The sequence below is a fragment of the Asterias amurensis genome, chromosome 8 (genome assembly GCF_032118995.1).
Source record: "Asterias amurensis chromosome 8, ASM3211899v1".
NCBI lineage: Eukaryota > Metazoa > Echinodermata > Asteroidea > Forcipulatida > Asteriidae > Asterias > Asterias amurensis.
In genome coordinates this window covers 5,722,404-5,744,466 of record NC_092655.1, presented here as the reverse complement: position 1 = coordinate 5,744,466, position 22,063 = coordinate 5,722,404, and the positions used below count along the sequence as shown (strand labels likewise).

At 40.9% G+C, this 22,063-nt stretch overlaps 1 protein-coding gene across 5 annotated transcripts; it reads left to right on the top strand.

The window, feature by feature from the left end:
* Positions 1-109: 109 nt before the first annotated feature.
* LOC139940581 (uncharacterized) lies at positions 110-21,608 on the top strand. Of its 5 annotated transcripts, none has more exons than XM_071936907.1 (28): positions 110-211; positions 1,944-2,089; positions 2,365-2,484; positions 3,007-3,265; positions 3,590-3,786; positions 4,415-4,520; positions 4,987-5,208; positions 5,670-5,781; positions 6,055-6,126; positions 6,615-6,764; positions 7,335-7,500; positions 8,275-8,550; positions 9,195-9,334; positions 9,703-9,874; positions 10,293-10,512; positions 11,668-13,574; positions 13,914-14,064; positions 14,571-14,696; positions 15,215-15,390; positions 15,820-16,029; positions 16,824-16,988; positions 17,512-17,649; positions 17,785-17,916; positions 18,381-18,635; positions 18,802-18,909; positions 19,440-19,548; positions 20,062-20,261; positions 20,670-21,608. In XM_071936907.1, exons 2-28 carry the CDS (start codon positions 1,976-1,978, stop codon positions 20,751-20,753), a joined length of 6,087 nt encoding a protein of 2,028 aa, XP_071793008.1. In that variant the 5' UTR covers positions 110-211; positions 1,944-1,975; the 3' UTR covers positions 20,754-21,608. The 5 variants fall into 5 exon arrangements, with proteins under 5 accessions (XP_071793008.1, XP_071793005.1, XP_071793007.1 ...); XM_071936904.1 differs by having other exon boundaries at positions 20,059-20,261; XM_071936906.1 differs by having other exon boundaries at positions 18,378-18,635; positions 20,101-20,261.
* The last annotated feature ends 455 nt before the right edge of the window (positions 21,609-22,063 follow it).

Here is a 22,063-nt window from a genome sequence, read left to right as displayed (position 1 = left end):
TATTTTCAGATCCCCCATTCTGAATTATTCACTGGCTGCCGCGCTCTACTACCATGCGTTGTTAACTACAGGATTGGTACTTGGAACCAGCTAAAATGGGGTCATGTGATTGGTCAATTTTCAAACACACTTGAGTGCGGCGCAAGATTAGATTGTGGCTGCGAGCGAGAAAGCAGGACAAAAACAGCTGAAGTTTAACCCCTAACTTTCGGTAAGTAACCCTACCACAGATAATACAAATTAAGTTCATAGAAATAACGAGCTGTGTAATGTCATAATCGTGTTACTTTTTCACTGTTAATTTATTGTTTTTCAAACATGTCCAAAGCAATCGGGTATCTATCTGTTTTGATTTTGAATGTTGATTTGTGATGCGCAGGCCATTTTGTTTTTAATCATGGTGAAACTTGTTGACGTTTCTACACCACACAGGATAAATGACTCTATTCACATGCATAAAGGTTTATCGCGATTCAGAACCGCAATGAGTTATGGGAAGGCATATGGGGCTGTTTCTATGCAGTTTCTACGTTTACGTTTATGTTGATACTCGGCAGAATCGCGCACCACATGCAACGCCTGTGGTGGATTCAATTCAACAGTGCCCTCTCTTGATATTTTGCCATTCGCGATAAAACTAATTGATGTGTGTTAATTGTTTTAAAAACTGTCTTTGACTTAGTTTAATTTATTACAATGTCGTCAATAGATTAAAGTTTATAAACATTTGTATTGTTGTCGTGTACTGTTCGCCCTGTCTCCCCCCTTCTCTCATAAGTCTCACTCTCAGACTGAGTCTCACTCACTCACTCACTCACTGAACAGCTGGGCCCAATTTCATAGCGCAGCTTAACGGTAAGCAGATTTTGGTGCTTACTGGAATACTGTAGCAAAAAAATATGCTTAAAAGTTAAAAGCCTTAGCGTATTTCACAGGTTAGCAGAAACATTGGGAGGCCATTTTTGAGTATTTGCCGTGGATTTGCATTGTGACATCATTTATTTTCGTGCGGTAAGCACCTGAAGGTTAGCATGGCTTTTCGTGTGCTTACGGTTTGCAGCGCTATGAAATAGAAATTGCACAGTAAGCACAAAATCGGCCGCTAAGCAGCGCTATGAAATTGGGCCCAGAACATGCGCGAAGTGCTACTGCTAGTGTAATGGTAAATAGTGAATGATTGTAGTGTTTGTTTTTTGGACCATTCCATTCCATTGCCAACTCGACGGAGGACAGACAACTCGACAGCTTGTTTTTTACAGCAAGTTGTGCATAAGTAAGACATGTTGAATTTTGATCAGATTCAGACAAGTCAAGTTTAAATCCTCAATCGTCATGGCAGAAGATTCACTTGACAATGGCGACCACGGTGCACATCATGATGGCGATGTGCATGGAGATTTGTATGCCTCTGCTCTGGCGAGGGTGAATCTTATGATTGAGCAGGAGGTCACACAAAGATGGCTTGCGTGCACAACAGAGTTTCGCAAGCCACAATCTTTGGCAAACCATACCATGGTCCGTAGGTAGAATGTATCTATTCTACCTCATGGATACCATTGCCAGCAGTTAGCAGCTGAAGGAAAATATCTGACAATAAGGAGGCTTGTTTTGGAAAGTGCAAGCAGAAATTAAAGTTTCCATGGGCGAGAAAGTTGCCCACTACAATGTGCATCCCTTGTGCCCCCCTATAATAATTTGGCACTTTTGTAACGATATCTTATTAAGTCTACATGATGAGAAACTTGATTGTGTAATGTTAGGCCTGGTTAAAACCTCATTCTCAGCTCTATGTTTTCTAAGTTCGATTTGTACCCAGTTAACCCAATGTTTTAGGGCACACAAATCTGTGTTCCTCATTCTGAGTCATTATATTAATGTTTGTGTTGTTTTTTCGGAGCATAAAGATAAGCCCTATTCATAAACAATTGATATTCTCTCATCAGTTTCAGATAAGTTTGCTCTTCCTAGGGTGAGGATGGCAAACACAACAAGCTTCGACGATTTATCCGATTCAGAGGATCAAGACGTCACTAGTAGCATCGATGACCTTGACACAACCCAAGATGTGTGCAAAAAGAACTTGCTTGAGGTTTGTTGCCCTATTTGGCCCCTGGCAATGCCATTTAATCAATTGCCTCAGATGCCCTTGAATTTGTCTGAGTTCAGTCAGTATCCCATCAATTAAAGAAAAAAAATTATTTTAGTACAAGTTACAGTGTAAAATACAAAAACAGGGCACACTGTTATAATGAGTATGACCCTTTCAGCGTTCTCTTTGCCTGGACAGTGGTCTAAAAAAAGGGTCCCAGTCTTTTGGCTTTCTGAAGTTATACGTATAAGATGGATTGTATGTTTTGATTGCAGGATTTTGCTGCCGATGCTAAGCTCACCAGGCAAAGCGTCGCCCATGGTCGTGAACACATGCAAGTCCATCTGAGAATTCGACCCTTCACTGCCACGGAGAGGGACAAAGGAGAGTCTCAGGTAGGCAGATTTCTAATTTATTCCTCCAACAAAATTTGCAAAATTTAAATCCTGAAAACTACAGCCTCCATACATGTATGTGATGGTCACGGTTGTAGTATAAAACAAATCTTAAAAGGCTGCTATGTTTGTCAATGTTGCGGTTCATGTTTTAATTGGTTTTGTTGCAACCCAAACTGCATGAACAATGATGTTTTTGTTTTTTTGAGAGGGGGCAGTTCTTAACTTTTTATAGGATTTTTTTAACTGGAGGATTGGCACAAATTTACTTGTAACTAAAAAGCACTGTGCGCCTAACCAAATGCTAGCCTAGAAGGTAAGGTACTTTGTGGCAATCTATTGTACCAGTGTCAGCCATACGAACAGAAGAAACCTACGTGCATTCACCCAGTGCAAGTCTGGAAGGTATGGTACTTTGTGGCATTCTGTTGTACAAGTCTAAAGTGGGGTTTGGATAAAACAAATCTATATTTTATTGATTACTTTATTGATAACCAATCACATTTTTTGTATTTAATACAGGACTGTATGGAGATTCAAGAGACGTCAACGCTCCTGATGAGAGCCCCTAAGGATAGCTTCACCTTCAAGTCAAGCCAGCGAGGTTTCAGCAACATGACCCACAAGTTCACCTTCAGCCGCATCTTCGGGGAGGACACCAGCCAGAAGGACTTCTTCGACGACACAATGCTCTCAACCGTAAAGGACTTTATCGATGGGCAGAACTGCCTGGTGTTCACGTACGGTGTGACAAACGCTGGAAAGACTTACACCATTCAGGGTATGCCCTCGTTGTCAGTCTGATAACATTTTCTTATCACCTCAGTGGTCCCTGGTTCGAATATCATGTCGGAACTTCGAACCTGAAGCCTTGCATGTGGATTAGGTTTTCAGTCCGTACCTGTGTCCCCCCTACCAAATTGGGGTTTGCCTCCCACATCTACTGAATTTTCTAAATTACCAGGGCCCAGTTTTATATAACCTGTAAGCATGTTAACTTGCTAAGCACAGAACTAGACATGTTGATACTTGAAAGTTCTCGTATCGTCTGAAGTTTTGATGAATTGAATTATTGAGGTTGATTGATTAGTCATTCTTTACACAGGTGCTCCACAAGATGGCGGTATACTGCCGCGCTCACTAGATGTCATCTTCAACAGCATCGAGGGTAAACACTATACTAGCATGCAGCTCAAGCCTCGCTACTTCTGCGATGTCACTAAGTTAACAGAGCGACAACTCCATAAAGAAGAGGATATTAGGGACTCAGTGCTGTCCATGGCAGCAAGGACTCTCAAACAGGTATGCGTTATAAAACACTTAGGGCCATGTCACATGAGGCAACTTACAGGCAACCAGTTCCAGGTAATTTCAAAGAAAAAAGGCCATTCACCAATTTTCTTGTGGATTGTAAGACAACGTTATTAAAACTACTCATGTGCTGCCAAAGTGGTTCTGTAGCATGCATTGCAGTTGGTTGCTTCAAAGTTTCCTGTAAAAGTTGCCTCCTGTGAGAAGGCCCTTAAAGTCCCAATATACTGTGTGCAAGTCTTGCGCGCATTCAAACTTTTTTTGACCACTTTGGTCCCCACACATTCATTGTATAAACACGTTAAGGAAACAAACTCGCACACTATAACAAGTCCCAAAGTTCGTCTATGAAAGAGACTTGTACAACTTGTTATCCAATTGCCAAAGTGAAGGATTCAGGAGGAAGCCCAAACAACACGTGCCTATCACAGGGTCAGGCATTTCCTAGCTTCATTCAAACGACAGACCTTTTCTGTTCAAATTTTGCAGCGGCCTGTAATTTCAGATAATTTCAACCTTTCGTCAAAACTAAACTGCATCCTTAAATCTTTAACTATCTGAAATCAATCACTGATAATGTTGTAACCATCTCTCTTTTTTCTTCTATTATGGGAACCAGGACAACTCGGTTACCGATGATGCTGATGACTCAAGAGCCTCTAACTACACCACAGCAACGGAGGATTCACGCTCTGAAATTTCGTTTCACAATGTAACAGATGATAGTAAGTGCTTGGCCGCAAACCCTGGGGTGCAATTTGGAATGTAAAATAAAATGTAATTTTACCACCTCCTCACAATACTTGTATAAATAGTTTGTGGTCAAAATGGAGTTCGACAATAGTGGTCAACTTGATTTAAAAAAATTGGACACTCAAACTCTGGTGTTTCTAATGCACAGTGTGGGTTCGAGTCCCGGCCATGGCACTTGTGTCCTTAAGAAAGACCACAGTTGCTTTTTCCTTCGGGTGGGACATTAAGATGTAGAAACAGTTTGGTAGGGAAAGTAAAAGAACCCACTTATTGCGGAAGAGTCATGTTTAAATCCAGTGTTTCTGGTTTATCATACATGTACACCCTTGTTTACAGGTTTCTTCAGACTAGCGAGCTACAGTGATTAACCTCACTTATGAGGCTGTGTTGGTTTCATTCCCAGAAAAATATGATAAATAATTATTGTTCAACTATCAGGTGTGCCGAATGTTCTTGAGGACATTCGTTGCCGGATCCCAGACGATACGTCGATCGACGTGGAAGCCCAGGGTCCAGTCAAGTTTGCCATCTGGGTGTCCTTTGCCGAGATCTACAATGAGTACATCTATGATCTCCTGGAAGCGATACCGAAAGGAAAGAAAGTACGACGACAGCCCCTCAAACTGTCTGAAGATAAAAATGGTCAGATTTTCATCAAAGGTAAGCACAAGGTGATAGCCAGAGTACGAACAAGTATGAAAATAGCAGAATTTGAGCATCCTGCAAAATGATTTAATCTCCATATATCACATTTAGGCAACTAGTGTTATTCAACTTTCCCTGGTGGTGTCTCTTTGTGGATACTGTTGCCTGAGATGCGATGTTTGTACTAGTTGTCACTTTGCTAAACTTCCAAAGAGGAATACATCTAAACAAAGTTACCCAACCAGGGGAAAGTTGCTAAGCCTCTTCAAGAATGAAATTCAAGACCTTTAACATAATACCATGACCATACCATTTCCTGTTTTCTTAACAAGTAGACTCTCTTTTTGACTAGAACTTTCTTTCTCAAAAATGTCTCCCATAAATTAGCTTTGCTTTGACAAAAAAAAGTAACTAAGCTCTTACCACATTTGCATTACTTCTTGAAATATTTAAATTTTGTTCTTCTTTTCGTGTAGGGTTGAAAGAGATTTATTGTCGGAGCGCAGATGAGGCCTACAAAATCCTGAAGATCGGCCAGCAGAATCTAAGCATTGCTGCAACCAAACTTAACCAGTGCTCCAGCCGCAGGTAAGAAACCAGGAGACTAGTTCATAAAAACTAAATGCTAAAAATGATTTTGTCTACCATCTTTCTTTGCAAAGATCTGCCTTTTTGTAGTAGCCTTTCTATGGAAAATTGTTCGAGACAGTTTGCTCAAAAGAAGAGCTACTAGTTTTCTGTGGTGGGTATTTGGATGGGAGCAACCGTTTCATCATGTGAATATTTGTATGCCCAATTTGTACCAAGAAATGTTTGTTTTTTCCCTTCATAATTTGCAATATATCTTCTGTTTATCCTCAGTCATTGCATCTTCAGTGTCAAGATTCTACGCGTTGTTGATTGTGATAACCCTCATGTTGCCCGAGTGAGCAAGTAAGTTGAACATCTGATTAGGTCAAGGGTTTCCATGTTTTCAAGTTTGATGGTTACCACAGGGCTCAGTTTTTTTGGGGGAAAATCCACAAGGCTTTCAGTTTTGTTGCTGCTCAAACCTTGTACTTGACCAGAGAATATGTTACAAGACCTGAGTCAAAATAAGAGGAACACAGGTTATTTAAGCTGTTTTTAAGAAGATTAAGCATTTGGAGAAGATTTTCCTAATTTGTCTCGAGGAAATTCTTCAATACTCAACAGAATTGAAAGATACTTGTAATTACCAGTTTCAATTAAAAATGCAGTGAGGTGTTATTATTCAAAAACACAAAGACCATCAGACTAGTCCGATCATAAGTCTACTGGCTCGACTCTAAAGTCAATAACCTCAAGCCTGTAGTCCTGTGTCAATTTTGAGCCCCCTTCCATTAAAGTGTACTACTTTGGAACTTTCCTTTACTGAATGCGTATTACTTCCCTTACTGCAGGCTTTCGTTCTGTGACTTGGCCGGTTCCGAGCGCTACACCCGAACCCAAAACACAGGAGACCGACTTAAAGAAGCTGGTAACATCAACACATCGCTGCTGACTCTTGGGAAGTGCATCCACACACTCAGATACAACCAGAATCATCCTAAGTAAATCACTTTAACTTTATATTTGTTTTATATAGCTGGGAACTCAAAGTCAAAGAACTGCATGCCTGGAATTTCAGCTTTGAGAGGGCAAGCTATTGTTATTTTTCAAAAGGCACTTCTAGTGGAAGAGTGGGAAAATTTGAAATCATGTATGGGAGAAGAGGCATCAAGGCCAAGGCCTGAGGAAACAGAGATCGTGGCATCCATGTTTTTTCCAAGCCTGAAACTGCATAAACAGAAAATATCGCTTAACAACTTTCTGCAAAGCAAAGCTAAGCAGGCTACATGTGTGGTAGATGTTTGGCTTACTATTTTGGCTGGTAACCATTTCAGGGTTTGCAACATTTGGGGATCATTTTGGCCCAGTGGTTTCTTTCTTTGCCTTTTCACCTCTGTGGACCCTTGTTTGAGTCGCACCTCAGACCAGAGCCTTGTACAATAGTATTTCAGATTCAACTTCAGCAGAAAATATTGCTGTCATTAATTCCCCTGGTTTGAAAATTCTATGACAAGTACTGTCTACTTTTTTATACTTTTGGTTTTTTTTTCTTTTCTCTCTTTCTAATGAAGGACCAACCCCAAGATCATTCCGTTTCGGGAGAGCAAACTGACGCGGTTGTTTCAGAGTTTCTTCATGGGTAAAGGCAAGGCATCCATGATCGTCAATGTCAACCAGTGTGCATCAGGTTTCGATGAAACCATCCATGTGCTAAAGTTCTCAGCGATAGCCAAGCAGGTAACCTTCATTTGTTCAAAGATTTCTGTATGGACACTTATCATGGTGTGGCCATCTTGATTTTACTCCATTCCAACTCATTGTAACCAAGCTGAGGCTGGACGAAATAATAGTCTGGTGCCATGTTTGCGCAATGAATGTTAGCATTCATTACTGTTATGGAAATTTGGAACATGACCAAGATGGTGACAGCGTGATAAAGGTCTATAGGATATAACTCTCATCGTATCTCAATCTGGGCTCATCAGGAGTGGCTAATCCACACAAAAACCACTGGGCCTTTTGGTCAAAGTGCACTGGACCAGAAATATGACAGTTTTAAGCTAAGGTCATACTTTGTAATTGTTTATTTCATCACTAAATATTACTCTCATTGTATAATTTGTATTAACCATAAACTATGTTAAACTAAGATATTTGAAGGAACAGAATCGCCAATATTTAAAACTCAATATTTGGATCAACTTGGTGCTGGAAGTTCAAATACACCTTCTTGGGTTATCATGCCGAGCTTCCATGCAGAGCTCTTCCTGATTCTGCAGAAAGTTACATTAAAAATAAACAAACCAAAGATGGACCCATCGGTCCCTTGTGCTAGGATTGGTACTACACAAAAAAAGAGTTCAAAACACTTAGTGTGGAAGAGAAGAGAAGGGGGTTAACCTCAATGTTTCTGAATCAAGTACATGTAGCAAGCTAAAGTGATTAAGTTTATATTGAGGCATCCTTGGTTTCGTTACCATTTCACATAAGCAATTTTTTGTTCATTGACAGGTGACAACAATCACCTCCAAGTTGGACAACAAATGGAAGATCCCAGCCGTCGCAGCCCCGCCCAAGTACCCGTCATCCCGAGCACTCTCCATGGCAATCAACCAGTCGATGTCTCGCAACAGGGTGTCGGTTGCCTGGGCCACGCCTGGATTAAACCCAGATTCAAACCTGGATCTGACGACGGTCGACGAGACGTTTATCGAGGAGGATGAAGAAGATGAAGAGACTGAGGATGAGGAGGGAGATGTTGAGACCACTCCAAAAGAGTCGAAAGCTGTAAGTCTTCCAGGGATGAGAAATTTCAGACATTTATCGGAACTTAGACTTTTCTAACGTCAGCCTGGTAAAGAAAATCAATCGTAAATGTATCCACATTATAGAAATTCCTTCTCATTGATGTACTTCTCTAGTGCTGAGGACATTGTTCCTAAAAGCTCTGTGAAATCTAGACCAAAGGGGTTATCCTAAAGGTGGAAATGCCATCATTTCAACTCCCTCCTAATATTTGGATGCTAGTTTCAGACTTTTTTGTCAGCTATGACTCACATCCCTACTCATTCCTTCAGTTGACGGTTCCTTGACGGTTTGCTTAGAGTTAATATCATTGTTCCGTCCCAAGTGACAGTCGGGGGGATTGTCAAGTTGGGGCGGAACAGCATTGTCGAGCAGTGCTGCACAGATGGACTCAAGTACAGATGACTGAGTCATAAGGTCCCAATTTCATGACTCTGCTCACCAAAGAATCAGTGCTTACAGAAGCAGGGAATTCCGCGCTTACGTCAAGAAGATATCACTGGTTAGTAGGGGATGTTAACTTGTGTGGGTGCGTAGTCCACATTACTAGACGTTCTTCGCTTTCACAAGCTAACGTAGAAATTTGACTTATTGCCTTGCACTTGTACTTATTGTTGTCTTTACAGAAACTGGTTTCTCTGGTGGAATCCCTCAAGACTCAACTGATTGAAACCAAGAAGTTACAGATGATGATGGAAGTCCAGATAAGAGCGGAGGTTTGTCAGGAGATGTCTCAGCAGCTCGTTCAGATAGAGTCAGAATACAAGTAAGCGGCATCACTTTACATCCCTAAAGCTTTTAAGGGCACACTTTGTCACCGTTTTCAAAAAGATTTTGATACATTTTTTGCCGATCTACATGTACCTTCAGACCAGACAAATCAACCGGCAAAAAAAACAAAACAGAAGAGAAGTTAGCAAACTTATCTTCATATCAATATTTTTTTATCAACAACCATTTCCATGGGTTTGGATTTTGAAAATTTGTTTTAACTACAATTTTGTTTGCACTTGATTACATTTCTAAATCTTGTAACCTAATCAGGTCTCAGTTTTTAATATTTTCGTGTTCGTTAATCTTCACTAATTTACAACCGGACCACTTGACACCGAAATGTTTCTCTCACTCTGACAGAGATCGCATGGAGGAGGAACGCATGATCAACGAAGAAATGTACGAGAAAAGACTGGAGATGTACGAGAAATCGGTGAAGAAACCACGCAAGAGGCCGCACATTGAGACAGTCGACACGGATGATGAATTTGTATCCAGCCTCCTGCTTCATGCCGAGCAGAGCAAAGTTCAGGTAAAGTCAAGTCATTGTGTTCACACCAACCAGTTTAAAACACAGATTCTTTGTAAAGCATAAGCCGTGGGGTCATTGTGGTTGGTTAACTTTTAACTTGCATAAAGATTATGATTAAGTCATGTTTGAATCCTTAAGAAAAACTCAACAACACAAATGCAAAATAAAAAAGCTGTATGGCTTTGCCATTAACGATCACGGTCTTGAAATTGGTTGCAATGTCCGACTAGATCATTGTTATGTTTTCTTGACTCATAGAAGAAATTTTTTTTTTTCTTTTTTTTTTTTGACTTTTTCATTAATATTTTTTTTTTTTCTGATGAAGTTTGGTAGATATTTGAATACCTAGTCACTAGACTTCCTGGCCATGCCACTCCACAACCCTAATGATAGTAAATCTTCCGTAACAAAATCACAGGAACAAGAAAAGACCATCAGGAGTCTCAGAGGAGATGTGCAGAAGTTAAAGGACACCCTGGATGAGACGGAGGAGAAGATGAACATACAGGATCAGACGTCCCGCGAACTACAGGGTCTGGTGGAGACTAGCAGCCTAGCCCTGGAGGAGGCAAAGGCCAAGATGTGCATCAAGGACCAAAAACTGCTGGATATGGAGACTAAGCTGAAAGAAACCTATGGTACGTGGTTCAATTTGATCTCTCTGCTTTAAAGGCAGTAAACCCATGACACCCACTGCAATGGGAGACTTTTTGAAAGCTCTGCCACTAGAGGGCAGCAGACCTACCAGGTAAGGGTTCACAACTCCTATAGCAAACATTGGTAAATGCTAAAAATTCAAAAATACTCAAAAAATATTTAGAAGTCTCTTAGCCTCTTGAAAATTATATCAGATACATTGTCATACAACTAAACTTCAGATTTCTTCTAAATTTTTGGTAGGTCAGTATTTTGGAATTTTTGCTAGTTACCCTAGAAGAAACACTCCCAAAATCTCATGCACACCGCTTGTCATCCTTGGGGAACTCGTGTCCAGTACGTCCTGTTCCAGAACAGTTTGGTTTATGCTGGCAATGTGTTATGAAAAACAAAATACAGTTTGGCTAAATCTAAAATACAAAATCAAAAGCACGCAAAACACAAGGTATTTGCTGTCAGTGACCGTCACTCATGCTTCTCCTATTCCTAAGTTGTTGACATTACCTGGTGAAGAGCGCCCTCTCTTGGTGATTGGCAGATAGTCTAAAGTTTCCCATTGCCGCGGTACCCAGTGCTTTTGCTGTTGTGCCCTCTGCAATGCTCCTATTCAAAGTTACATTTTCCCCATAGTGCCCCTTACCAGATCAAAAAGTTCAAGGACTGGGGAAGGTATACGTTTAATGGCAATAATAACTTTACTTGGTAAGAAGTACTGTAGCTTTTAATAGTGTAAAGCGTTTTGAGAATCATTTCAAGTAATGTGGTAATGGCAAAAAAAAAGATATCAATTTTTTCCGCCTTTTGTATAGCCAAATGTTTTACAAACTTTTGGCCGGTGTTAGTTCATGCAGTAAAATGAAACCCACTCAATTTCAAGAATGGTTGTGTGAATAATTATGTTCTACTTTTGATACATCTTTCCAACCATATTCATTTCATAACAAAAGCTTTGAAAGCCCAAATGTGCCCCATACATCTACAATAAGTGTGACAACAAATGATAACCTGACTTGTCAGTGAAAAATAATTATGTACATTTATTGCATGATTTTTGATGAGTGACTACTCATGTCATTGAGGTTGTTGGAATTTTTAGCTCAGTCCGTTTATTATTTTGTAAACTCTCCTGTTTATAGATGCAGTGGCACTTAAAGAACAGGAGTTGGTCCAGGAATGTAGCTTATTGACAGAGAAGATCAAAGAGAATGAAGCAGCACTCACGAAGATGGAGAATGCAAACCAGGAACTGCAGGAGAAATTAAGTATTTCCCAAGAGAAACATGCAACACAGGTCTCTCAGCTCGAAACAGAGTTCAAAATCCTACAAGAAAGCTTGAAGACCTACATGGAAGCAGCCACGACCGGCGAGGATGCAGTTGGGAAGCTCTCAGAGGCTTTGTCGGAAGCTGCTGATCTGAGGCTTCAGTTGCAGTCGACAACCAAGAAGGACTTGCAGACAACTTCAGCGAGAGAAGAAGCAGAGAAGTATAAAACAGAACTGGAGGAGCTAAAGAGGATGCACGAGTCCGAGTTGCAATCATTCAGGGATGAGCTGAAGGCTTCCTCCAAGACCCTTGTGAGGGTGGGGTTGCAGGTCGAAAAGGAGAAAGAGAAGAATTTTGATGCCGAAGAGAAAATTGTTGATCTTGAGGAAAGGCTGAGCTCACTTAACGAGGAAAAAAATCAATCATCAAAGGATTCTGAGGAAGAGGAGCAGAAGATATTGACCCTAGAAAAAACAATCAAGGAATATCTCGACAAACTATCCAAACAAGAGAAAAGCATTGAGACTAGGGAGGCTACAATCCAAGGTCTTGAATCCCAACTGAGTGAAGAGCAGATGAAGACAGCTGAGGTTCTTGCAAAGAAAGAGGAACTGGCAAAGAGCGTCAAAGAACTTGAAGAAAATCTGGATGATCTACAGACACATTTCGACATGACAAACTCCAAGGGCCAAGAGGCCACGGTCAGAGCTGCTACCCAGGAGAAAAGCATTGCGAACTGTGAGGCTACAATCAAAGGTCTTGAATCCCAACTGAATCAAGAGCAAATGAAAACAGCCGAAATCCTTGCGAAGAAAGAGGAACTGGAAAAGAGCATTAAAGACCTTGAGGAGAATCTGGATGATCTTCAGACACGTTTCGACCAGACAAACTCCAAGGGCCAAGAGGCCACGGTCAGAGCTGTTGCCCACGAGAAAAGCATCGAGAACTGCGAGGCTAAAATCAAAAGTCTTGAATCCCAACTGAATCAAGAGCAGATGAAGACAGCCGAGGTCCTTGCAAAGAAAGAGGAACTGGAAAAGACCATTAAAGACCTTGAGGAAAATCTGGACGATCTGCAGACTAGTTTCGACCAGACAAACTCCAAGGTCCAAGAGACAACAGTCAGAGCTGCTGCCCAAGAGAAAAGCATTGAGAACCGTGAGGCTACAATCAAAGGTCTTGAATCCCAACTGAATCAAGAGCAGAAGAAGACAGCCGAGGTCCTTGCGAAGAAAGAGGAACTGGAAAAGAACATTAAAGACCTTGAGGAGAATCTGGATGATCTTCAGACACGTTTCGACCAGACAAACTCCAAGAACCAAGAGGCCAGGGTCAGAGCTGCTGCCCTTGAAAATGACCTGGAGTATGTGAATGAGGAGATCAAAAAGGAACAGAAAGCCCACAATGACACCAAAATGGTAGCATCAGACTACGGCTGCCAGGTTTCTCTCCTTCGCTCCCAGCTTCAGACGGCAGAGCGGATGTCAGCGTCCAGCGGTGAACTGGCCAAACGGTACCAAGAACTTGAGGGAAGCCTCAAGGAGATGCAGCGCACCCTGACGGATAAAGAAATTGCTCTCGCCGAAGCATCTAAATGGCAGGGCGATGCCACTGATCTTCGTTCCCAGCTTAAGATGTTGGACGACAAGTTGAAAGAGACGGAGCAGAAGAGGTCCACCGCTGAAACGACGGTGCAGAATCTTTCACAACAGTGCACTGGGCTCCAGCAAAGTCTTGCCCAGAAAGCGAAAGAGACAATGGAGATCCAGCAGCTCAAGGTACACCTTCTTTTATTAACATTTATTTTTGGCGAATCATGTTCGAGGGGCTAAGCATACCGCAACACAGGCTCTGGTGATTTTTGATCAGCAGAGTGTGGGTTCAAGTTCCGGTCTTGACACTTGTGCCCATAACCCAGACCTTGTTGCGTCATCCTTCAGTTGGGATGTATAGTCATTATGTTGTGTAATGCACGTATAAGAACTAATAGTAACTTATCATTGAAAGAAAGGGTTTGCCCTTTCAGAAATCTTAGGACTAATTTTTATATTTTCCTCGCAGATAAATTGAAAAGTGAACTCCTAAACTGATAAATTGTTTCAAAATTACTTTCAAAGGACCAGCAAAAGACCAACGAGGAGCGATGCATCGGTTTGGAGAAAAGCCTAGAGGAGCAGAAGGCCAAGACAAAAAGCAAAGCGGACACCATCAAGCAGCTCATGAATGAGATCGAGATGCAGTGCCACAAACTCCAGGCAGTAGAGAAAGGTATGACCCACTCAGCCGGCCAACGGTCCTGTAGTATCCCTACACTACACACTTATTGAGCTACCCAAGTCTACACATTACCTTATCAACATTCCAATCATGACTCAACCTAGCTAATGAATAATGCATAGAGACCACGTCCCCATGCAGTGCTTGTACCCTTGAAACAGGAACCCATTAATAAGCATATTGTACCATACTGTATGTATTGCCAAGACATGTGTGAGACACAATAAACCAAGTAACCATCGAAACAACTACAGTGTCAAGCTTAAGACATTACAGGTCCCACAACAACAAATCTTTCTGTTCACCCCTTGCACCAATGCCCTACCTGTTCACTGTCTGACATGTTCAGCATGTCATTGCGCCGCCATTGATCAGTCGCAATGTTTTGTACACAAATAAATGGGAACAGTTTTGTCTTTTTTTTTAATCTTTATGTGAACTAGGTGTCTTTCTGAACAAATTTTCTCTTGATTATTTGCACCATCTTTCTCTCCTAGATACACGAGCCAACAGCGAGGTGATTTCTGTCTTAAAGGCTGGCATGCAGGAGCAAGAAGCAACCATGGCAAGTCAAGATGAGATTCTCGCTTCTAAAGAGCAGGAGCTGGACTCACTCAGAACAGGTACCTCTACAGTCTATGCATTTCACCCTGCTTTAAAGACACTGGACACTATTAGTAATTGACAAAGACTAGTCTTCACAGTTGGTGTATCTCATCATATGCATAAAATAAACCTGTGAAAACTTGAGCTCAATCGGTTGTCGAAGTTGCGTGATATTAATGACAGAAAAAACATCCTTGTCACACCATGGTCACATGAAGTTGTGTGCTTTCAGATGCTTGACTTTGAGACCTCAAATTTTAAATCTGAGGTCTCGAACAAAGACAGCTGAGGTTTGAAGTGGGTTCTTTTACATGCATAAGATAACACACAGGACCTTTGGCTTTACGTCCCATCCGAAGGACAAATCAATAATGGTTAAGTGTCACAACTGTCACAACTGGGACTCGAACCCACACTCTGCTGATCAGAAACACCAGAGAATTACTCTTAGGCGCTCGGCCACAACACTCGCCCATATCTATACTCTGACATGATAATATTGACATATATAACTCTCCGATCTCCCCACATACAGAGCTGACAGAATTGCAGGACAAGTACTCTGATTTGCACACCGTCTCTAGTGAGAATAAGCAGGCAGTAAGGGAGTCCAACAGAAACCACGATCAGTCCAAGAAGGAGAAGGAGACAATGAGGAAAGAGCTCAATGAAACCCTTGGCAAACTCCGCGAATTGGAGCGAGAACACGAGGTAAAGATTGTTTTAAGAAACACTGATTCCTGGGATGAGAAATGTCAGATTTTTAAAATCTTCATATATTTCCTATATGAAGAGTGTACAACATCTGAAGCAATTATTGTGCTCTTTAAGGATTAGAAAATTTGAGACTTTCATTTAATTCAAACATTTCTGTGTTATCCTGGTGAAAAAAGATGGGTGTTACTTTCGATATAAAGAAATCCTCCTCTTTGATCTTCTTCTCGATTGCTGACGATACTGTTTCCAGAAGCACCTTTGCATCTTTTTAAAGTCTAGGGGTTGCCAAGAGGTGGACATGCCATAAGTTGAGCATACCTCTTAAAACCTGGGTCTTAGTTTCAGATCTTTTCGCCATCAAAGACTCTCAACCCTAGGCTCTCTAGTTGTCTATACTTTCATCCCCCTCTTTTAATTTGTTAGGAACATAAGAAGAAGCTTGTGGACACTAAGGCGGCCCTTTCAGATTATGTGAAGGAGAAGAGGGCAGTAGAGGGCGACTTGCAGAAGCTCAAGGAACAACTTGAGCGATCACAGACGAGCTTGGCCGATGCTCAGCAACATCCCCAAGACTGCCCAGAGAAAATTGAGAATGAAAACCTGCTAAAGAAAATTACTGCCTTAGAGCAAGAGGTATGTGTTTTTCTCAATACTCTAAATTAGGCATAGGAAATGTCAGAATTTTAACTGAATTCTAGATTTGTTATGTCTGCGAGTCAACGAAAATAGCTTTTAGTTTCTTCAGTTTAAAAAACCTTGCTCTATCTACTTCTCTTAAGGCCGAGTCACACTGCAGCAATAAAGATGATGATTATGACACAAAGAGAACGCATTCTTTTGGTTGAATTGCTCCACGTAGAATATGCACATGCTCATTCAACCAATAAAATGCGTTCTCTTTGCTTTGTGATCGTTATCGTTTTCGTTATCGCTGCAGTGTGACTCGGCCTTTACTCTTAGGAGATGTAGATGCCGTTTCTAGAAGCTTTTTAAAAATCTATTTCCAGATGGAAATGCCATTATTTCAACATAAATGCTAAAACTTCTATCTTTTTTTCAAAGGACTAGACGGCAAGTTTTTTGTCAGAATGACTCTCACCACCTCTTAAGTTTCTTAGTTCTGTAATATGAAACAATCGGAAGGTTCAGTCGGTCACTTTTGACAAAGAGGACATTAAATTTTTCAGTTTTTTTTTTTTTTTTTTTCATTCTTGTATAATCTGAGTTTTTACAATGTTATCAAGCAAGATACAATAAAAGCCACCTTTGAAAGTTTGATTTCAATATGGTGTCTACTTTTTGAGGAAATGGAAAAGAACGTTAGTTCAAACTGAAGAGTGCTATCAGATAAAAAATTAACAGCATTTGTTCAAGGTAATTTTTACAAAATATGACCCTACCTTTAAAATCACCTCTACAACAAACAGGTGATGAAACAAGTTGCTGAGAAGGATGAGACGTTGAAGACGTGGCGTAAGGAGAAGGATAATCTTGTCGGAGCTTTGCAAGAAAAGATGGAATCACTCCTAGAAGACAATAAGACGAAGGAAACACTGCTTGAGGAGAAAGAGGAGCACATCAAACATCTAAAGGTTAGATAGAAAACAAAAATTTCCAAAAGAATTGTTAATTATTTTTTGTCCTTCCCACATTTGATTCTGTGTTTCCAACCTCTTGTGGTTGAGCCAGCTCCTTCTTACTCTTGTTTTTATTGTTCATCCCTTCTAAGAGCTTTGTGCCTTCTTATTTGTATTCCTTTCCCCTTGACTGCTTCTGTTACACCAGTAGGCCTGTTTATATGTGTATTATGTTGTCATTTAGTCTTCGAGGAAGACTCTGCTTGGATCAAAATGTCTTGCCATTTTAACTTTTCAAGTAGAGGGCAACACTTAACTGATTTGGGCTGTCGACACGTGGGGAACACTGCCTGAAACAGAGTTCCCTTTCAAAGTTCAAAGTATGGTAATTATGTCACTGGTAGACCTGAATGCATCGCCTTTCCAACTTGAAGGTGCTTTGCCCTTAACCAGATTAAAGTACTGTTACACGCTTTGTAGATTCTACAATAAAGATGCCATCGTTGTTTATGCATTGATTGACAATTGATTTGCGTAGGATAAGATGGTGAGCATCACCCAGTCCCAGTCCATGACAGACGATGAGAGCGATTCGGACGACACCAGGGGGAGTAAGAGACGGCCTGGGAAGAGCAATGAGGGTGTCCAGAAGGAGGTGCAACGGCTAACTGAACTGGTGAGTAGTGGGAGACAATCGTATTGCCAAGTTTTGTATCTCTACGAGGTTTGAATCCTAGTTCATAAAATAAAGTACATCTCATCTTCTAAGAATCTAATAAACACATAATTTCATTGTCTTTGTTATGGTCAGTTGGAGACAGAAAGAGAGGACAAGAAGAAAGCTCTGACTTCATCCAAGAGAATTGTGGCTGAGAAGATGAAATCTATCTCGGAGCTAGAGGCGGCAAATCGCACACTCCAGACACAACTTGGACTGATTGAGGTTTGTCTACTAGCTTATTATTTGTTTGTTTATTTGTTTGTTTATTTGTTGAGATGATCTTTCTGTCAAGGGAACTCGGCAAATTCCTCACAAGGGGATATAAACGCTCAGCTGGCAACAGACCATTTCTCATACAAATTTTGAGTTACCGTTTTGACTTTGAATTGCACTTATCAAGAAATTGTGATTCGATTACTAGCCAACAATACTTATTCTAGCCTACCTTGTGGGAATCAAACCCACACCCTTTCAATTGCAAGTCTTGCAGTCTGACCATGGTTACCATGGAAGTTTGTCTTCTAGTGATAATTAGTTGAACAGTTATTATCCATGTTGTGGAAGGTCGGGTTGTGATTTTAGTGTTATCTTTCCTTGCCTTTCACTTTTGGGACCCTGGTTCGAATCGAACTGAAGCGGTATTCCACTTTCACTTGCACTAATTTATGCCATTTGTTTTCCAGCAGGTGAGCGTTGACGTCAAACCTGTACGCAACATGGATTCCTCCCTCAAGGACTCCTCTAGTTCCCCAAGCGACCAGCCCGGGTCCCCTGACCTCTTCGCCATGGAGGTCAAAGATCAAGAGAGCTTCTCCCTCCCTGGCCGACGAAGGACCCGAGTACAGATGGACATGACCCCACTGCAGAAGAAGCAACCGGCGCGAAAAGGGAAGGCGAACACGCGCAGAACCAAAAAGCGAAAGAGCATGGAAGAGATGGAGGTACGTTGGGTCATTGAAAAAGTTAATGTTAATAGTGCTGCAGGTGTGTATGCTTCGTTTTTGAAAGGGCAAGGGCACCAGGGCATTTTCTCCTTGTTAAAGGGCACCCTCAATGGTATGATTAGTTTGTTTACACATTTCCCATTCCCCCTCTTCACTTCTGAAGGAGTTCAATGACGATGCCTACGGGAAGAGGAACCGCGGTGACGATGGAAGTGCAAGAGTGACGAGAAGCTCAAGGAAGACAAGAGCTGTAAGAGGAGAGGAGGATTTGGTAGGTTTCGACTCGTCTTTCACAACTGCTTATTTTTTTTAGTGTTATTGGGTTCTTATAGTAGCGTGATCAAGGCCCTTTATCCTTGTTTATCAGGCATGCTCCTCTTGATGCATGCAACCTTAATCTACTTTATTAGCGCTAAAGGGTTTTATCCAACACAATAGACCTTTATCATGCTGCCACCATCTCGGTCATGTTCGTCATATCAAATAACAATAATGAATGCTAACAATTGCTTTGCAATTAGGATCCAAACTATTTTGTTCTTCCAGCCATCGGTTTGGTTACATTGATATCAATTGGGGAAAATGAAGACTCTCGCAGGTGTCCTATTTATACACATGGGTTTATAGATATTACTGCCCCCCCCCTTTGGCTTTTTTTCATACACATGACCAACAGCTTAATGTCCCATGCAAAGGACACAAGTGTCACAACTGGGACTCTAACCACAAAAGTGCATAATAATATTCTTCTTTTCAGTATAATTATTACATCTTTCAAAAAAGTATTCTTTTTCTTTCCAGGTTGATGAAAACGCGATGCCCGAAGCACCCTTGACCAGTGGGCGGGGCAAGAGGGCGCCTTTTTCCAAGATTGGAGACATGCTGCAGAACTCGCCAATTGCGAAATCAGGTAAACATTTTATCCTTAGTTGGGCAGCGTACAAAGCAAAATGTATAGTAGTAGAACTAGGGGATTAAGATAAGACAGGTTCGGCAACAAAAGTGACGTCAGTCATTCTCTATGGATAACATCTGAGGCTAACATTGTGAAGGAAAGGAAGTTCCTTTAATTTTTAATTTTTTTTATTTTTAGGTTTTGAAAGGTGTTTTAATTACTGTTGACTTCCATCTCTTCATTGTGTGATTGCTGTGAACTCTAGTCCTTAGCAGTCTTACCTTCTTTTTTGTGTGTGAAGATTTCTTTTCTGTAGAATTAGACTCTGCTCAAAATAACAATTTCCTCATACTAAGTACCCTCATAGTCCATGTTTTGTCAGTCTAGATTAGAGCACCCTCATAGAGGGTTGTTACTTGTTTTTGCTAGTCCTCATTGTATGTGACCATGTTTGGCTTTAAACCTTTGCTTTCCTTGCCCTCGCTACACCCTGCTTTTTCTCTCTTTGCGCTTTCTTGTTTGCAGCAGCCTCCCCGTTAAAATCTTCCTCTCGGTCCCAACCCTCAGCCAAGAAGTTTGTGGAAAATGCAACGTCCCATATGACGTCCCCGACGAAGTCCCCGGAGGTGCAGTTTGTGTCGTATCACGCGCCCCCTACAACCGAGAAGAAGCGGAAACGTCTCCTCAAGAAAGACATCTCAGCTCCCTTCCAGAGTTCCCCATTTGAGGTGAGTGTGTGTCTGTAGTCTTGCTTACAAACATTTTATTTTTTTGAGCCACATTATCATTTGTGTATTTTCAACTTTTTCCTTGATTGTATCGCCACTATGCAAAGTTTCAAATCCTACTTATACATGGTGTTACTGCAAACTTTATAAGATTGTACCTCCACTGTGCAAAATTTCAAATTCTACTCAGGTTTATGATGTTACCACAAACCTTACTATACAGTATTTCCACCATGCAAAGTTTCAAATCTTACTCATGTACATGGTGTTATTGCAAACCTTACTAGATTATACTTGCACCATGCACAGTTTTCAAATCTATAGAGGAGTAAGAACAAGTAACTCAAACCCTTTACTCAGAGTTTGACAAATGTTTTATCATTTTTCATTCCTGTTTTCATAATACAGATGGTTAACCATGGAGAGTCAAGGGGCGATAGTTCACACAGTATTGTGACAAGAAAACTGAGGTCCCGCAACACAAGAGTGTAAATAAACATGTAAAAATACGACTGGTTGAAAACCGGGCTGATGACTGAATTGTAAATTGATTTGTATTATAGCATTTTGAAATGATTGTAGTGTCATTCAGTAGAACTTAGCAGGCCTTGAACTATGCTCTTGAAGGGGCACAGCAATTTCTTTCCAGTGAAAGGAGCAACTCTGTAAAGAAAATGTAAATTTGTACAGGAACCTTGTACTACAGCAACAGCACAGGGCACCGCGGCAATTGTTTGGTGCCGTGGGTTATTTTGAGGCCTGGTGTAGCCATAATTGGGTTCTTCTCCCATTCAAATGAATCTGTCCAAAGTGAGGTTGAAATGAGAAATGAATAGTCAGATCACCTATGTGTGTAAAGGCATTTAGTATTCATTATAGCTGTGTGAATGCAGGGAACATGACTGTAGATGGTTGCTCTGATTACCAAGAGGCATTTCTGATCATAAAATACCATAACCAAACTCGAACCCAACTAATGGCAGTCATAAAGGTATGATGATAGATTAATGTTTGGTCATAAAGGTATGATGATAGATTAATGTTTTTTTGTGTTCGCCCCAAACAAGGCGAATATTTGTTACGGGGGAGGGCAACTAGAAGAAAACTATTATATGTGAAAAAATAACTCGGAGGAGCTACAGGAAGTTCCTCTACAAACAACCTAGATTGTAGGTTAGACATTACCCCTGGTCACTGGGCAATATATTTCATTCCTTAACCATCTCAGCTCCGGGGGGAGAATACAGCATATGCTGCAAAGTATATGTAGCGCACTAAGCTACATATCCATTAAACCAATCACAGGAACCATCTCTGCCCTCACAGGATACTCATCCCCCGCCCACCCCCCCCTCCCACCCCCCTGGGAATGAGAAGCGAATTATATTGTTAAATGCCTTGCTCAAAGACACTAGTGTTATGATCGTGATTCAAACCAAATCGCTGATGACTCGGCCATCAGAGCTTTAGTCCGATGCACTAAACCACTCGGCTATGACATTACAATTCCCTTCTTTTCAGGGTCACTACCAAAATATGACCCTACATTTAAATCCAAGTTTATTTAAACCTTTCCTGGTATGAATGAAGATAAGCACTTTGAAATGCCTGTACATAAAGGGCTACCAAAACGAATTTTTTATTTTAATTATGTTGTTTACTAAATAGAAAAACATTTAAAAAAATTGTGTTGTTAATCTTTCGATAATGGAATTGCTTGATTCTCAACTGGACACATTTACATGTACATGTATATGTCATAACTGTAAATAAAATAGTTATGTTTGTAAAGGAAAAACAGT

Excerpts from the sequence above, each read along its gene's own strand:
- LOC139940581 (XM_071936903.1), top strand. The coding sequence starts at position 1,976 with ATGGCAAACACAACAAGCTTCGACGATTTATCCGATTCAGAGGATCAA. Across the intron at positions 7,501-8,274 it reads TCTCAGCGATAGCCAAGCAG|GTGACAACAATCACCTCCAA; the intron begins GTAACCTTCATT and ends GTTCATTGACAG. Across the intron at positions 14,697-15,214 it reads GCTGGACTCACTCAGAACAG|AGCTGACAGAATTGCAGGAC; the intron begins GTACCTCTACAG and ends CCCCACATACAG.